The sequence below is a fragment of the Capricornis sumatraensis genome, chromosome 7, assembly GCF_032405125.1.
Source record: "Capricornis sumatraensis isolate serow.1 chromosome 7, serow.2, whole genome shotgun sequence".
Classification (NCBI taxonomy): Eukaryota; Metazoa; Chordata; class Mammalia; order Artiodactyla; family Bovidae; genus Capricornis; species Capricornis sumatraensis.
In genome coordinates, this window is record NC_091075.1 from 24,092,150 (window position 1) to 24,111,842 (window position 19,693).

The following is a 19,693-nucleotide window of genomic DNA, read 5'->3' on the forward strand; positions in this document are numbered from 1 at the left end:
AGGGACCTCAGCAAAATATCTTGAAGTTAAAAGACGAAGAACAATCTTGTCAAGATTTTAATTACATATAAGAAGGTGCAGCCCTTCCTTGAGCCTGTCAACCCGCCAAGCTCCAGCGAGTAGCGGATGAATGAAACCCAGAGGGCGGGGTGGAGGAAAGGAGCGCAGTCGTCTTCCAAGAAGGGGTAGTCAGCTCCGCGGCCCCCACAACGTCACCGAAGCAGAGCCCTGCTAGAGACTATAAAGCTCGCAGCGGCTCCTGAGCCTCAGCGCTTCAGCTGGTGCCCGGGGAACTCCAACAGGAGTGATTCCCGGAGGGTCTCCGCTGGCGCCAGTCCCTAACATCACTTTTTTCAGACTGTCTCATCCTTCCTGCCCGATAGATGCTCAAAGTCGCTTTTGAGGAAAGCGCCTCCTTTCTCCCATCACCTGCAGGGTCAAAGCATCCCTCAGCCAGCAAGGGCTGTGGTACCTTCTCCATCTCGATTCGGGGCGGGGCTGAGGTCCGCTCAGCAGCGAAGCGACAGGGAGGCAGAGAAGAACTTCGCGGGAGACGGGCCGGGCTGACGGTGGGTGAGCGAGGGGACTCGGGTTGCACACGCATCGCTATGGCCTCGCTCCCCTTAGCCGCGAACTGGACGGACAGAGGAATGGCCGGCGCGGACACCGGGAACCCGAGTGCGGCGCTCGAGACTGGGGCAGCCGCGCGAGAGGCTGAGACTGAGTGGCTGCAACTGCTCGTCCAAGCCGGCAATCTTTCCGCTTCCTTCTCGCCGCTGGGTCTGGCGGCGGCCTCCCCCGCGCCTTCGCAGTCCCGGTCTAACATCACCAACCAGTTTGTGCAGCCGTCCTGGCGCATCGCGCTCTGGTCCCTCGCCTACGGCGTGGTGGTGGCCGTGGCCGTCTTCGGGAATCTCATCGTCATCTGGATCATCCTGGCCCACAAGCGCATGAGGACCGTCACCAACTACTTCCTCGTGAACTTGGCTTTCTCCGACGCCTCCATGGCCGCCTTCAACACCTTGGTCAACTTCATCTATGCGCTGCACAGCGAGTGGTACTTCGGCGCCAACTACTGTCGCTTCCAGAACTTCTTTCCTATCACAGCGGTGTTCGCCAGCATCTACTCTATGACAGCCATTTCGGTGGACAGGTGAGGAGAACACTGGGAGGAAGGGAGGAGGAGGCAGACAGAGAAGCTGGGCAGTGGGATAAGGTTAAAAGGAAATGGTGACAAAATGGATCTGATGAAAGGAAAGGGACTAGGTGAAAGTTCTCAAAGGAGGACACTAACCTTGGTGGCTCAGAAAATAAACCATCTGCCTGCAATGCAGGAGACCCAGGTTCGATTCCTGGGTTGGGAAGATCCCCAGGAGAAGGAAATAGGAACCCATTTCAATATTCTTGCCTGGAAAATTCCATGGACAGAGGAGCCTGGAGGGCTACAGTCCTTGGGGTCACAGAGTCGGACACGATTGAGTGACTAACACTGATGATGCCGAACCCATTTACAAATGGGTCCATCAATGGCTGAACTTGTTCTGTTTCTATGGCCTCCCCACTCCTACCCTAAACCCCTAATCCCCATTGAGGTCATCTAGAGGGAATGAAGAAGGTGAATGAAAGAGATGGGAAAACCTGTCTTTCCAAGTAGGACAAACTCAACTAAAAACACTTAACACTAGTACATTTTCTCAAATGGCTTCAAACAATTGCCACAAAAATTATGTGACCTTTAACTTGTACTTTGGGGGCTTCCTCCTCTCTGTCAGTCACTATTCTGTCAGAAAAATGAATGCTACCCGCCTCCTCTCTCTGGTTTGCTGATTCTTAGTGCCAGCCATCCTGTACCTGATCCTTGCCCCAAGGCCAGCACCGGTTTGGTCTCCCAGTTATGGAGGATCCAACAGAGGCAATAAGCTCCCTCCAAATGATTGCTATCAGCCAGCAGTTTCTCCAGTTCTTCAGGTTGGCTTTCACTTCCAGTAATCTGTGGAGATCATGAGCTAGGCAAACCCTGTGCCTGGAAGATGGTATCTGACTGATTCAGATGATAGGCAAGAAAAAGCCCAAAGACTAAGTGGTTAGGAAATGAGGCATGCCACTTGATAACTGTTTAAAGATCATCTTTTAGAATCTTCCCCCATCTACTTTGGGAATCCTGAGATTCTTAAGCAATTATAAGAAGCTGGAGAGACATCCAACATTTGTTCTCATAATCCAGTTTATGAAATTTCAGTGTGTGTTTGCTTCCTCATATTGAATATTATGGACAATGCAGACTGTGTTAAGACAATGGTAAATATCTACCTGTTACTAGTGAAAGTGAAAGTCACTTAATCAGGTTGGACTCTTAGAGACCCCATGGACTATACAGTCTATGGAATTCTTCAGGCCAGAACACTGGAGTGGGTAGCCTTTCCCTTCTGCAGGGGATCTTCCCAACCCAGGGATTGAATCCAGGTCTCCCACATTGCAGGCAGATTCTTTACCAGCTGAACCACAAAGGAAGCCCAAGAATACTGGAGTGGGTAGCCTATCCCCTCTCCAGCGGATCTTCCCCATCCAGGAACTGAACCAGAGTCTCCTGCGTTGCAAGCAGATTCTTTACCAACTGAGCTATCAGGGAAGCCCTGTTACTGATGGTTATACTTTAATTCAATATTATGCTAAAAATGAACCACACTAGTAGCTTTTAGTCTCCATTTTGTGATTGGCAGTTTGCATGGGAATGATGGGGGTGGGGGAGGTGAAGTGACTTTAATTTCAAGTATCAATGTTTTCACCCATAAAAAGGAAAGAATACTTTTTTCTATATTAACAAACATGTTTGAAAATAAAATGGAGCTTAATATTAATTCTTACTACATTAAGTCACCATGATGAAAAAAATAAGAAAAAAATGACTTTTTTCCATCAGTCCATCCTCTGTGTTTATTGTTTTGAAATTGAAGGTATTGAAGGCATAAAGCTTTAGAAACAGTTTTCAAATGCCAAGCCCATGGGTTTAAATCGAAGGAGCAGTGGTTAGTTACCACTGACTAGGATATGTAAGCACAAAACAGCATTTTTTAAAGCCTCTGAAACTGCCAGTCTTCTTTTCCCCTCTATGTCTAGTTTTCAAGTATCTCACTCCTTCATTTTTGTAGGCACAAAGGTGAGTACGAAGAAGAAACAAAGTCAGTTCCAAGTTAGAAAACAAGTGAAACCACCTCTAATCTTGCTCCACTGATCGAGAAAGGAATGTTTCTTTGGTTTGAGCATCTGTCTTTAGTTTTGTTATGGTTTGATTTATTCTTTGCTATAATCTGGAGGAGATATGTATTAGCGTATCAGATTATAAGATTCTCACAATGTCCTTAAAATGTTAATGATACATTATGAAATTTGATGAAAATTTAGTGTGTGAAGGCTGTGAGGGGAAAAACATTTAGTGTTTCAAATATGTGCGTGGAAAAAAAGGTCATTTTCCCAGTTACTTTCTGCCAATACTTATATAAAATCTGAAATAACATTGGAGTTATTCTAATTGATAATGTAATGCTATTTCATCACATTCACTGGTTTGAAATCAATGAATGTTTTACTACTTATACTTTACTATTTCCTTACTAGAAAACATTATTCAATTACCAAAACTACTCAAAATTTAGGATCATACAATTTGCAATAAAATCTGAGGCATATTCAGTCCAATATGCTTGAAGAAATTTTAGTTCCCAATAAAATTAAAACTTTATTGAAATAACCATAAAATTACATAAGCCCTAATTATATCTTAATTGGTAAAGGATTACATCATTTAGACTGTGATAGTAACACTTGGCTTATTGAATTGTGAGTGTTTTCTATTCCCATTTTTTTCTTAGATTATATTCCATTATAGGTTATTACAGGATATTGAGTATAATTTCCCATGTGCTGTCTTGTGCTAATTTGCTTCAGTCATGTTGGACTGTAGCCCACCAGGCTCCTCTGTTCATGGGATTCTCCAGGCAAGAAAACTGGAGTGGGTTGCCATGCTCTCCTCCAGGGAATCTTCCCAACCCGGGGATTGAACCCATGTCTCTTATGTCTCCTGCATTGACAGATGGGTTCTTTACCACTAGTGCTACCTGGGAAGCCCCTCTATTCCCATTTAACATAAACTGAATTGTGTCTTCCCAGCCTAAATAAAAAATGTATTGAACTCACTGTATCCCCCTCCATGTGTGTGCTCAGTCATGTCCGACTCTTTGTGACCCCATGGACTGTAGCCTGAAAGCTTCTCTGTCCATGGGATTTTCCAGGCAGGAATACAGGAGTGGGCTTCCCTTTCCTCCTCCAAGGGATTCCCGACCTTGCATCTCTGTGTCTCCTGCACTGGCAGATGGATGCTTCACAACTAGAGCCCTTGTGTCCGTCTGCCTAAAATCAAAAAGATCTTCTGAGGTTTAAAACTACTTCAGCTTTGACCCAGGCACTTATGGCTTTGCTTCAGCTGTAGCAAAATGCTTACAACCTCCTCTGACCTCAGAAATCTTAGACCGGAAAAGGATTGCAGATCCTCCCTAGTGAACATTTGTATTTTACACATGGAAAACCTCAAACCAACAGTCACACATTTTGAATAAAAACTCTGTGTTTTCCTTTAAGTGTTTTGCACTCATTCTGCACTGGAAGAATTGCTTGACTTCTAACTTTACATTTTTAATGTAATTAATAATTCTACTAAAGATTTGAATGTGATCTTATCCTGAAACATCCTATCCACTTGCTTTGTTAGAAATTCTTGCAAATCTTACATATGTTCTATAGACCAAAACATCATCTTTAAGTTCTACACAGTTCCTTCTTGCCTATAAGGCTACTTCACCATCCTTACACACACACACACACACGCACACACGCACACAGTGGAATTAGTGCCAACGAAGAGTCACCGTTCGTCTCCACTATACTTCCGAAATTTGCCATTTTGAAACGTAACATTTGAACACAACTTTTATCTGAAAGATGTTCGGCTCTCACAGGATCATGCAGTAGCGCTTCAAACCACTGCAGTCCACTCCAGGACCCTACTGTTCTTAACTTCTACACTTTCTTACAACTCCTAACTAGTTGTGAAAACTATAGGTTAATATTAAAATTTAGCACTTGTCTATGCTATATATTTTACATGTCTATATAAAATATCTCACATATATTTACCTAAGTTCTAATTGAGAATGCTAGAATTTTAACTGAGATGTTAGAAAATTATTAATAGAACAGTTAATATAATAGAAATATTATCTTAAAGTATATGGTATATACCACTTGATAAATAGGGATATTAGAAAATATTTTCTTCCATTTTCTAAGCACATTTTTAAGTTAAGTTAGAAACTCTAGGAAAGTGTATCAGTATATGTGGTTTAGTCCCTAAGTCGTGTCCGATTCTTGTGACCCCATGGACTGTAGCTTGCTAGGCTCCTCTGTCCATGGGATTCTCCAGGCAGGAATACTGGAGTGGGTTACCACTTCCTTCTCCAGGGGATCTTCCTGACCCAGGGATTGAATCCGGGTCTCCTGCTTTGCAGGCAGATTCTTTACCAACTGAGCTATGAGGGAAGCCCTTATTAATATACAGTAAAGGACAACTAAGGTCCGTCTAGTCAAGGCTATGGTTTTTCCTGTGGTCATGTATGGATGTGAGAGTTGGACTGTGAAGAAAGCTGAGCGCCGAAAAATTGATGCTTTTGAACTGTGGTGTTGGAGAAGACTCCTGAGAGTCCCTTGGACTGCAAGGAGATCCAACCAGTCCATTCTAGGAAGATCAGCCCTGGGTGTTCTTTGGAAGGAATGATGCTAAAGCTGAAACTCCAGTACTTTGGCCACCTCATGTGAAGAGTTGACTCACTGGAAAGACTCTGATGCTGGGAGGGATTGGGGGCAGGAGGAAAAGGGGACGACAGAGGACGAAATGGCTGGATGGCATCACCGACTCGATGGACGTGAGTTTGGGTGAACTCTGGGAGTTGGTGATGGGCAGGGAGGCCTGGCGTGCTGTGATTCATGGGATCACAAAGAGTAGGACACGACTGAGTGACTGAACTGAACTGAAAGGACAATTTCAAAGCATAGAGTCCAGTATTAATTAAAATATTTAAAGATTTTTTAAGTGACAGTCACTGTTTTTTCATCTGGAAACCTTAAGGAAGTAATTTAATGTATTTTATTTAGTAGTCCAAAAGCCTTAACAAACACAGCAAAAAATTCTTTATATTCTTCAAACCCAGGGACACCTGACATAAATAATTATTAAAATAAATATTTAAACTAACTGAAATAATTTCTTTTTATCCAAATAAATTAAAAATTTACCTTGTATACTATACTTTTTAAAATTTGCTTTTCATAGAGCTAACTGTCATGCAAACTGTCATAGAACCTTGATTTCTTTTGAAACTTATTAGGGACAGATAAAAATATATAATCATAAATCATGAGGCCTCAATCTGATAACAAATTATCTAAATGTACTGCAGTAAATTTTACCATTGCTTTAAATATGCTGCTGCTGCTGCTGCTGCTAAGTCACTTCAGTCGTGTCCGATTCTGTGCGACCCCAGAGACAGCAGCCCACCAGGCTCCGCCGTCCCTGGGATTCTCCAGGCAAGAACACTGGAGTGGGTTGCCATTTCCTTCTCCAATGCATGAAAGTGAAAAGTGAAGGTGAAGTCACTGAGTCGTGTCCAACTCTCAGCGACCCCATGGACTGCAGCCCACCAGGCTCCTCCATCCATGGGATTTTCCAGGCAAGAGTATTGGAGTGGGGTGCCATTGCTTTAAATATTATGGCTATAAATACTTCAGTAAATTTTTAAAAATGCCTTTATCAGTCTTTAATTCTAGTGCCTGACCAATCTCTTCATTCTTCTCTACCTGGTGTCGTGCTCAGTAGTTCAGTCGTGTCCGACTCTGCGATCCTATGGATTTTAGCCCTCCAGGGTCCTCTGTCCACAGGACTCTCCAGGCAAGAATGTTGGAGTGGGCTGCCCTTTCCTCCTTCAGGTTATCTCCCCAACCCAGGGACTGAACCCATATTTCCTGCATCTCCTGCACTGGCAGGTGGATTCTTTACCATTCTGTACCACTGAGCCACCTGGGAAGCCCAGGCATATCCCAGAGCAAACTCAGTGAATGAAGCTGTAAAAACTCTATCTGATCACAATTTCCAGATGGTCTGATTTGTTGAATTGAAAAAACTGCCAGAAAGGATAAAATGCATTTCCTCCAAAAGTATCTTTTTACTTGAATTTTGGATATAGCTTAAGAATCAAATAATTCAAAGTTGTAACATATGGCAAAAGCTCTGTAAATCATTCTCATTCCAGTCCCCAGTCTCTGATCCTGATCCATCCTCTATACCAATCTTTTATTTAAATATATTTCCCCCTGATTAATTATAACGAGTATACAGGCATAGTGAAAAAATTAAACATATATATTAGAAAGTTAAATTTATCCATAATTGTCCTACACCCCGAATATAGCCAATCTATGATTTTGATGTTCACATTTTAACTCTCATCTTTTGTGATATATTTATCTCACATGTATGTATTATATATATATGTATATGTATATATACACAACTCTTGCATAGTACATTATACATATGCATAAATAAAGACATATTTTGAATTACTAAACTTACTAAAATAGCATCACATTATTGTATCATTTTAAATTTACCATTACAGGGTTATTAAAATATATTTATTCTGTGCTTAGCCCTTATTGTATCCTTATGTCTATCATACTAGCTGGCACATGGTAAGCACACAATCCAGACTACTGAATAAAATAATCATAAAAGTAATCAAATAAAAATTAAAGTGATGAGATACAACCTTTTTCCATTAAAATTCACAGATATTGCTATCTTGCAGTAAATATGACATTTTTACACATTCTTTTAGATTGAACCATATGTAACTGCCAATTTTTATAGCTTAAAATGTCATTATTTTATATGATTGTATTGTCAGATTGCAGGGGTGCAATTTTCCAACAGGTTCAAAAATATTTTTCAAATCAAAATTCAAAGAACTAAAAACAGCTAAAACCCCCAACAAAAAGAAATGAACAAATAAATGTTGAGGCATTTAAAAATCAAATTTTACCTAGCAAATTAGAAATTACATTTGAATATAACATCAATTTTATCAAGTCTCTGAAGTGAAGTGAAGTCGCTCAGTCATGTCCGACTCTTTGCGACCCCATGGACGGCACCCTACCAGGCTCCTCCATCCATGGGATTTTCTAGGCAAGAGTACTGGAGTAGGTAGCCATTTCCTTCTCCAGGGGATCTTCCTGACCCAGGGATCGAATCCGGGTCTCCCACGTTGTAGGCAGATGCTTTACTGTCTGAGCCACCAGGGAATCCCAATCAAGTCTCTAGGCACATACATATAAATGTGCTAACATTAACACACCCAACACTTTTTAGTCCATAACTTTTACTTATAAACCATTTCTTGCTAGTTATTTCAAAGACAACTAGTCTCCAGTTATTTCAAAGAATCCCTAGAAAGGTCTGATAACAGTTTATCAGTAGTCTTCTTTAACATTTTAATTCTCCCTACTCCGCCCTGGCCAGAGAGAGAGAGAGAGAAAAGAAAAAGCAATGTCAACACTTTGGTACAGAGCATAATAGTGTGTCTGGAATAAGCCATGCCCTTTCCCAGTGGCTGTTTTGGGCATATTGCAGCCAAACCTGCAAAAGTCTTAAGTTACAAACTGCCTTCTGCCTGATATTTTTATGATGTCTATTTGTGTCCCATGTAGAATTCAGAGAAATTATCTTGTCCCTAAGCTTTGCTCCATTAACGATTTCTTAATGACCAGTGTTCCTTCATCTACTTGCAACTCTCTCTCCCCGGGGCTCAGCTCTAAACCATACATTCAGGATGAGGGATTGTCCTACTTCCCTATGCTTCATTGCTCTGAGAATAAACCATTCTAATTAAGGCTTGCTCACTGGTACATTAATAAATGCTGCAAAACATACGACTGGGATTTGCAGCCCCACCACTTCATCATACAGTCAGAATCTGAAAGCCATTTTAGACTTAACAGGATCTGAGGAATTGTTAGACAATGGATTTAACAGTCTGATATAATACTATGTGTACAATAAGGTAGATGTAGATTTGATTTGCTCTCAATGGTGAGACTTTGGGTAATTTTATTATCTTTTATACTTTTCCTTTTCTAATTATCTACAACAAAATCTGCTCCTTTTAATGAAACAAAATACAGTGTTAATGAAAGTCCTGGAGATGTATGTTGCTGATGGTTGCACAACAATGTGAATGTATCATTGAACTGTACACCTAGATATAGTTACCTAGTAAATTTTATGTTTGATATATTTGACCACTATAAATATTTTTAAATATTAAATAAATAAACAATGTTTAAAAACCAAATAATAACTGAAAAAGTCAAGCCAAAGAGTTTGGACTCAAGAAGATAATGACTTGATTAAACTTTGTATAGATGTTTTATTGATAAATGTTTTATGGCAACATTTTTAACGTACTTTCTAGGATAACTTAGAAATCATGAAGACACTCTTGCAAGAGAGTACTGTTAATATTACAATCGATTAATTTATAAATTGAAATTATTTTCTCAGGAATTATGTAAAGATATCCCATCTGTGTGGAGTAATTTAGAAGACAGCCTAAAGATAAAGGGATAAATTAGCTCCGTATTTCTATTATTCAGTCTGGTATATGACAAAGGGTTTTAAATATTTGTTCAAGTCCTCGATTTTGAGCTCGTATGTATTATCATCTATGAATTTCTTTACCTTCAAATCTGCCCAAGTGTCAAAGATTATTTATATTTTCCATATCTATAAGTAAGGAAAATATGTATCTGATTGTATCACTAAGCAACAAACGGCTCAGTTTTGTTCTGGAGCTGTTTTATTACTTGTTAGAGGGAATCAGCTGTGCATATTTCTTCTCAACTCCGCCGTCAGCGATGTTACTTCGGTAGCCTGAAATCATAGTAGGAATATTTGCACCACAGAAATCTGCAAATGCTAGAAATCATGAATTTTGCTTTGTTCTGTTTATTTTTTCTTTAGAGAGACTATGGTTAAACATTTCAGTTCAGTTCAGTTCAGTTCAGTTCATTTCAGTCGCTCAGTTGTGTCCGACTCTTTGCAACCCCATGAATCGCAGCACGCCACGCCTCCCTGTCCATCACCAACTCCCAGAGTTCACCCAAACTCACGTCCATCAAGTCAGTGATGCTATCCAGCCATCTCGTCCTCTGTCGTCCCCTTTTCCTCCTGCCCCCAATCCCTCCCAGCATCAGAGTCTTTTCCAATGAGTCAACTCTTCACATGAGGTGGCCAAAGTACTAGAGTTTCAGCTTTAGCATCATTCCTTCCAAAGAACACCCAGGGCTGATCTTTAGAATGGACTGGTTGGATCTCCTTGCAGTCCAAGGGACTCTCAGGAGTCTTCTCCAACACCACAGTTCAAAAACAATTCAAAAGCATCAATTCTTCGGTGCTCAGCTTTCCAGCACACAAATCACTATACTTGTAGTCACTCACTCAGAAAGTATTTTTTAAGTACCTGTAAGTATTAACACTGTATAGAAAGTGGGCACACTGGGATAAACAAGATGGACATGTCCCCTATTCTAATGAAACTGTAATTAATATCTCCACTTGAACCCCTTGGCTGTATTCCATAGTCCTAAATCCAACAATCTATTGGACTTCATCATTTGAATGTTTAATAATCATCTCAGAATTCACATGCTTCAGACTGAGTTCCCTCCATTCCTCCAAAGCTTACTCGCCCTACAATCTTGAGGTCAGAACTCTTGGAAGTATTCTCAGCTCATCTCTGCTTTCATACTCTGTGTCTAATCAATTAGCAAATCTAGTCACTTTTACTTTCAAAATATATATGGAATCTAATCACTCCTTAAGATGTCTACTGTTGCCTCCCTCCTCCAAGTCAATCTTGTTTCTCACCTAAGAGTTTTCTCAGAGGATGAGATGGTCGGAGGGCATCGCTGACTTGATGGACATGAGTTTGAGCAAGCTCTGGGAATTGGTGATGAACAGGGAAGCCTGGCCTGCTGCAGTCCACGAGGTTGCAAAGAGTTGGACACAACTGAGCGACTGAACTGAACTGAACAGTTTTCTCTATCCCTGCCCTTGTTTCCCTTTCTCAATGCAACTATCAAAGTGATCCTGTAATGAGTCAGATCATTTATCCCCTCTGCAAATCCTCCAATGGCTCCTCGGTTCTCTCAGGGTAGAAATCAAAGTTCTTACAGTGGTCTATAAGATTTAATGATAAGCGGTCCTTTGTTACTCTCTGATCTTATCTCCTACTACTCACCATGTCACAGCTCATCTCTAGACTCCTCTCTTACATCAATATACTAAACATGTTTCCGCCTCAGGATCTTACACTCTGTGTGAAACACTCTTCCTCCAGACAACCACAGTGCTCATTACCTGCACTACTCTGGACCTTGAGCACTCTGTTGTTTTAATTGCCTTAAATTTTTCTTTGCCACATGTATCTGTATCTCCTTCTAAAATACTATATAATCAGCTCATCTCTATGGAGTAAAAAATAATAGAGTCTATGGTAACTATGAGAACACATAGCAGGGGAAAGCACTTTTATAGTGTTAGAGCAGAAAAACACAGAAATGTCGAAGCATTTTTTTTCACATGGTGGTCACCTTTATTTGGGAAACACTGATATTTTTTAAAATTGGGGTATAGTTGCTTTATAATGTTGTACAACATAGTGAATTAGCTATATGTATACATACATTGGCTACTTCTTGTTCTTCCTTCCACCCCAACCCCATCCTGGCCATCATCAAAAAATCTACAAACAATAAATGCTGGAGAGGGGGTGGAGAAAATGAAACCTTCTTGCACTGTTGGTGGGAATGTAAGTTGATACTGTCACTGTGAAGAACAGTATGGAGGTTCCTCAAAAAAATAAAAATAGAACTATCACATGGCCCAGCAATCCCACTACTGGGAATATATCTAGAAACATTTTTAAAGTTATTTTACAAAAGTATAGAAAATTTCTGCTAGTAAATTTGCTATGAGTAGTTACTTTTTTAAAAAAATGAAACACTTAAAATAACTATACAGCTTAATACGTAACGATCATATTAAACTGAATTATCTATAAAGAAAAAGATTAGATTTTCAAATGAGCAAAGGGAACAATTCTGAAGAAATTAAAATACAAATGGAATGTTTATGCTGCATAAGTACTCTTAATCACAATTCAGAATTCTTAGATGAATAAACTTAACTGAATTTAAAAGATGTCACAGTACCATATGTCACAGTACCATAGTTTTAAACCTTCAAACTAAATGGATATATGAAGGCTATTTTCTCCATTAAGTTAACTACATGGCATAAAATAAATTCAAAATTCTTAAACGTCCTTCTTGTTTCATTAACTTAAAATGTTTTACTCCAAAAATATAAATATTGTCAATATCTCTTCAACAAACATTAACATAATCTAAATTTCATGTTGAGGGCTCTGATATTTCTGAAACAAAACTGTATAATAATATTTTTAAAATAATAGCTTACAAAGTTTTTCTATGTAAGAGATTACCGACAAAAATCCCCACTGACTAGTCAGAAAACCATTGCAGAGACTATCTTTAATGAAAATGAATGAAATGGGTCTCCTTAGAAACATATAAAAGGATACCATTTTAAAGTTTTAGCAGCTCAAAAATAGAACACATATGCCAAAGAACACACACATATGCAACAGATTCTATGCATCCACAATTCTATATGTGAACTCCTTGCTTTGCACAAATTTCAATTAACCAAGATTATTTAGTTATCTATTTATACATTTATTTGTAATATAGTAATATAACATACATAATAGTTACATGTGTGTATATATATATATATATATATAATAATACCGTGCCCTTCAAGAGCAAGCTCAAGTTTTTGTTACCATGTCATATTAACTGTACCTGCATAAAGTAAAGCCGTTAGCTCTTCAGTCCATGAATTGTTCCACAAATAACATTCGCACTTCATAATCAGTGGTCAGTCATATTCCTACTTTTCAAAATCTGTTACTGGCTGGTCACTGCTTGTCTGTTAGTTGGTGCATGCGCACACAGCAAAGCACACAGCTGCACTGCCGCATTGTCTTTCAGTGATAAACTCAAATGACCTCTTAGAAAAATGGCTAATCAAAAGAAAGACTTGCCAACAAAGAAGAGGGAGTCATGAAGAAATAGAAAGTATTAACACCAAAAGTGAAATTCAAGTTCGATATAGGTGAAGATAATGAAGAGCAGCTGCATATGTGAATGTTGACAGTCACTTAACAAGAGACTCAAAGTATGCAGCCAGGGGAAATTGGTAAAGGTGAATTTATCAACATAAATGAGGAAAATGATACTGACAAATGAGGAAGATGTCTGAGAGGAAGAGACACTGGCAAAAGTCGTCATATTAAAAAACAAAACCAAACACCTCTCAGAGATATTTCAACACTTTCCAAGTTCAAGAATAAAATGTTGAAGTCAATTCAAACTCACAAAGGTATAAAAAAATATGTTGGCTCTGTATATGTTATACGGAAGAATAAGGTAAACAATATTCAAATTCAGGACTTTTTTTTTCCTAAAGAGTTTATTTTAGAGAAAGTTTTGGTTAACAGCAAAATTGAGGAGAAGGTACAGAGATTCCCTATATATCCTCTGCCCATCCCCCTTATGCACAGCCTCCCTGTTATCAGTATCTCCCACTGGACTGGTACATTTGTTAGCACTGATGAACCTATACTGACTCATCATAATCACCCAAGCCTGTCATTTACATTAGGCTTCACTTTTGGTATTATACATTCAATGCATTTAGGCAAATGTATAATGACATGTATCTACCATTATGGTCTCCTCCAGAGTATTTTCACGGCCCTGAAAATTCTCTGTGTTTTGCCTATTCAACCCTATTCCCCTGAATCCGTAGCAAATACTGATCTTCTTATTGTGTCCATAGTTTCATCTTTTCTGTAATCATATATTTGGAACCAGTGTATAGCCTCTTTCAGATTGCATCTTTCACTTATCAATTATGGATTTAATGTTGTTAATGCTTTTTCATGGCTTGATATCAAATTCTTTTTAGCATGAACAATATTTCATTATCTGATTCACCATAGTTTATTTATTCATTCATCTAATGAAGGACATCTTCAGTGCTTCCAAGTTTTTGGCAATTATGAATGAAACTGTGATAAACATCCATGTGCAGGGGTTTTTTTTGTGGGGGAGGGACTGCTGTGGGGGGAGGAGTTGGGGGGCATAAGTCTTCAACTCCATTTGGTAAATATCAGGGAGTACAATTGTTGGATTTTATGCTAAGAGTATGTTTGTTTTTTTAAGAAGCAGCCAAACTATCTTCCAAGATGGCTGCACCATTTTGCGTTCCCGCTAGCAATGTATGAGAGTTTCTCTTGCTTCACATCCTTTCCAGCATCGGGTGGTGTGGGTTTTCACCATTCTAACTGATGTGTACTGGTATCTAATTTGTATTACCTGATGGTGTATGCTGTGGAGCATATTTTTTATGCTTATTTGCCATCTGTATATCTTCTTTGATGAGGTGTCTATTAAGGTTTTCAGAACCTTATATGTAAGTTAGCACAGAGATTCTTTCTTCAGCCATGCTCAGCCTACCAATTTTGTTTCTTTCTTTCTTAGGAGTTCTGTCTCTCCACTTGCATTGCCCAGCAATTCTTACATGCTATCTACTTTATTATTAGAGCCCTTAGAACATTAATCCAGTTGTTTTAAATTCCCAGTATGATAATTCCAACATCCCTTCTATGACTCGTTCTGAAGATTGCTTGATCTCTTCAATTTTTCTGTGTGTCTTTCGGCATGCCTAGTACATTTTCTTGATAGCTAGTCTCCTTGCACTATTTATTGAAAAAAATACTATTTACCTCATTAAATTGCCTTGGATGTATATGTGCCAAAAGTCAATTGAACACAAATGTGTTTATTTCTAGACACTTGATATTTTTGATTTATTGATCTACATGACTATTTTATGCCAATACTATGCTATCTTGATTACTGTAGCCCTGTAGTAAGTTTTGAAGTACAGAAAGTATAGATTCTTCAACTTTTTATTTTTCAAAATTTTTTGACTATTCTAAAAGAACTGTACTTCCAAATTAGTTTTAGGGTAAGTTTTTACAATTCTAGAATTAGAGTAAGAATTTTTATAAGGATTGTCTTAAGCCTTTCGATGAATTTGGAAAGCATTGTCAGTTCAACAATATTGAGTCTTCCAGTCCATGGACACAGACTTCTGCTTATTGAGGTCTTCTTTAATTTCTTTCAACAATGATTTATATTTTTCAATGTACAAGTATCAATTTTTTTTACATTTCTTCCTATATTTATTAAATTTCACTAAATGTTACTTTTTTGTGCTATTGAATACAATTTTTTGAAGTTCATTTTCAGATTGTTCATAACTAGTATCAGGTTAGTTCAGTTGCTCAGTCATGTCTGACTCTTTGCCACCCAATGGGCTGTACCACACCAGCCTTCCCTGTCTGTCACCAACTCCTGGAGCTTGCTCAAACACATGTCAATCGAGTCAGTGATGCCATCCAACCATCTCATCCTATGTCATCCCCTTCTCCTGCCTTCAATCTTTCCCAGCATCAGGATCTCTTCAAATGAGTCAGTTCTTTGCATCAGGTGGCCAAAGTATTGGAGCTTCAGCTTCAGCATCAGTCCTTCCAATGAATATTCAGGACTGATTTCCTTTAGGATGGACTGGTTAGAACTCCTTGCAGTCCAATGGACTCTCAAGAGTCTTCTCCAACACCACAGTTTAAAAGCATCAATTCTTTGGCATCCAGCTTCTTTATAGTCCAACTCTAACATCCATTCATGACTACTAGAAAAATCATGGCTTTCACTAGACAGACCTATGTTGGCGAAGCAATGTCTCTGCTTTTTAATATGCTATCTAAGTTGGTCATAACTTTCCTTCTAAGGAGCAAGCATCTTTTAATTTCATGGCTGCAGTCACCATCTGAAGTGATTTTGGAGCCCAAGAAGATAAAGTCTGTCACTGTTTCCACTGTTTCCCCATCTTATACCATGAAGAGATAGGACCAGATGCCATGATCTTCATTTTTTGCATATTGCGTTTTAAGCCAGCTTTTTCACTCTCCTCTTTCACTTTCATCAAAAGGCTCTTTAGTTCCTCTTCAGTTTCTGCCATAAGAGTGGTGTCATCTGCATATCTGAGGTTATTGATATTTCTCCCGGAAATCTTGATTCCAGCCTGTGCTTCATCCAGCCTGGGATTTTGCAAGATGTACTCTGCATAGAAGTTAAATAAGCAGGGTGAAAATATACAGCCCTGACATATTCCTTTTCCAATTTTGAACCAGGCCATTGTTCCATGTCCAGTTCTAACTATTGCTTCTTGACCTGCATACAGATTTCTCAGGAGACAAGGAAGGTGGTTTGGTATTCCCATCTCTTGAAGAACTTTCCAGTTTGTTGTGATCCACATAGTCAAAGGCTTTGGCATAGTCAATAAAGCATAAATAGATGTTTTTCTGGAACTCTCTTGCTTTTTCCATGATCCAGCAGATGTTGGCAATTTGATCTCTGGTTTTGCTGCCTTTTCTAAATCCAGCTTGAACATCTGAAAGTTCTTGGCTCATGTACTGTTGAAGCCTGGCTTGGAGAATTTGGGGCTTCCCTGGTGGCTCAGAGGTTAATGTCTGCCTGCAATGCGGGAGACACGGGTTCAGTCCCTGCGTCAGGAAGATCCCCTGGAGAAGGAAATAGCAACCCACTCCAGTACTCTTGCCTGGAGAATCCCATGGAGAGAGGAGCCTGGTAGGCTGCAATCCATGGGGTCGCAAAGAGTCAGACACGACTGAGTGACTTCACTTTTGCTAAGTGTGTGAGATGCGTGAAATTGTGCAGTAGTTTGAGCATTCTTTGGCATTGCCTTTCTTTGGGATTGGAATGAAAACTGACCTTTTCCAGTCCTGTGGCCACTGCTGAGTTTTCCAAATTTGCTGGCATATTGAGTGCAACACTTTCACAGCATCATCTTTTAGGATTTGAAATAGCTCCACTGGAATTCCATCACCTCCACTAACTTTGCTTATAGTGATGCTTCCTAAGGCCCACTTGACTTCAGACTCCAGGATTCTGGTTCTAGGTGAGTGATCACACCATCATGGTTATCTGGGTCTTTGAGATTTTTGGGTTTTTTTTGGTATATTTCTTCTGTGTTTTCTTGCCTCCTTTTCTTTATATCTTCTTCTTCTGTTAGGTCCATACCATTTCTGTCCTTTATTGTGCCCATCTTTGCCTGAAATATTCCCTTAGTATCCTTAATTTTCTTGATGAGATCTCTAGTCGTTCCCATTCTGTCATTTTCCTCTCTTTCTTTGCATTGATCACTGAGAAAAGCTTTCTTATCTCTCCTTGCTATTCTTTGGAACTCTGCATTCAGATGGGTATGTCTTTCCTTTTTCTCCTTTGCCTCTTTTTAGCTTGTCTTCTTTTTTCAGCTATTTGTGAGGCTCCTCAGACAACTATTTTGCCTTTTTGCATTTCTTTTTCTTGGGATGGTCTTGATCACTGCCTCCCGTACGATGTCATGAGCCTCTCTCCTAAGTTCTTCAGGCACCTGGTCTATCAGATCTAATCCCTTGCATCTATTTCTCACTTCTACTATATAGTTGTAATGAATTTGATTTAAGTCATACCTGAATGGGCCTGTGGCTTTCACTACTTTCTTCCATTTAAGTCTGCATTTGACAATAAGAAGTTCATGATCTGAGCCCGTCAGCTCCTGGTCTTGTTTTTGCTGACTGTATAGAGCTTCTCCATCTTTGGCTGCAAAGAATATAATCAGTCTGATTTTGGTGTTGACCATCTAGTGATATCCATGTGTAGAGTCATCTTTGGTGTTGTTGGAAGAGGGTGTTTGCTATGACCAGTGCATTCTCTTGCAAAACTCTATTAGTCTTTGCCCCACTTCATTTTGTACTCCAAGGCCAAACTTGCTTGTTACTCCAGGTATCTCTTGACTTCCTACTTTTGCATTCAAGTCCCCTATGATGCAAAGGACATCTTTGTTTGGTGTTAGTTCTAGGAGGTTTGTAGGTCATCATAGAACTGTTCAACTTCAGTTTCTTCAGGATTAGTGGTTGGCACACAAACTTAGATTACTGTGATACTGAAGGGCTTGCCTTGGAAATGAACACAGATCATTCTGTCATTTTTGAGATTGCACCCAAGGACTCTTTTGTTGACTATGAGGGCTACTCCATTTCTTCTAAGGGATTCTTGCCCACAGTAATAGATGTAATTGTATTTCTATATACTAGTTATGTCTTGCCCATGTCTACTACTAGTGCGGGCAAGACATAGCTAGTATATAGAAATATAGTTGATTGAACCTGTATCCTGTGACCATGCTGAATTTATTTATCAATTTTAATAGGTTTTGAGTTTTGCGGATTCCTTAGGATTTTCAGTTGGGGTAGGCAATGGAAATATGGAAGATCATTTCATCTGCTAAGAAAAGCAGTATTATTTCTTCCAGTATTACTCCTGTCAGTAATAAATACAGTATTGCTGTTGAATCTGGGTGTCTTTTCTTTCTTTCTTTATAGCTGTTATTGTTGCTATTGTTTGCAATTATTTTCATAGCTGATTTTTCTTTTTAATTATATATTCATGATACCTTATTGAGTACAAATTTTTCAATGATATAAAAACAATTTTTTTAATTACCTCCATTTATTCATTAATTTAGTCATATAATAAATATGTTGTTTAATTGCTAAGTTGTGTTGGACTCTTGTGACCCAATGGACTGTGGCCCACTAGGCTTATTCTGTCCATGGGATTTCCCAGGCAAGAATTCTGGAGTGGGTTTCCATTTCCTGCTCCAGGGATTTCCCAATCCAGGGATCGAATCTACATATTCTGCTTTGGCAGGTGAGTGCTTGACCACTGAGCCACCAGGGAAGCCCCAATAAATATGTTATGGGTGCCAAATATGTGCAGTATTATCCCAGATGTTATGAATATATTTATAATCTAAGTATATATCCAAGAATGGGCTTCTCCAGTGGCTCAGAGGTAAAGAATCTGCCTGCAATGCAGTCAACACAGGAGACTTGGGTTCGACTTCTGGGTAAGGAAGATCCCCTGGAGGAGGGCAAGGGAAGCCACTCCCTTGGACAGAAGAGCCTGGTGGGCTATAGTCCACAGGGTTGCAAGGAGTCGGACATGACTGTAGAGACTGAGCATGAGCATGATATCCGAGACTATATTATTCTTCTAGTTTCAGTTCAGTTTAGTCACTCAGTTGTGTCCAACTCTTTGTGATGGTTATCTATACCTCTTTTCTTCTATTTGCACAGTGAAGTAAGCATTTACATCATCACAGTTTAAATTACCTGAAGATGTAGAAGTCCTTATGCTTGACTGACAACACCGTCTCTCTAATGTTAAAGATAACAGAGTGGAATTGCCACAGCCCACTTCAAAAAGGAGTTTAAGATGGTATAGATCCATATTAAACAAAATTGAG

General features: G+C 39.3%; 1 protein-coding gene across 1 annotated transcript in view; it reads left to right on the forward strand.

The window, feature by feature from the left end:
- Positions 1 to 608: 608 nt before the first annotated feature.
- TACR3 (tachykinin receptor 3) overlaps positions 609 to 19,693 on the forward strand; it is a 69,933-nt gene continuing 50,848 nt past the window's right edge. The window contains exon 1 of the mRNA XM_068975316.1: positions 609 to 1,153. Coding sequence (XP_068831417.1) covers positions 609 to 1,153 — 545 coding nt within the window. The remainder of the gene's footprint in view (positions 1,154 to 19,693) is intronic.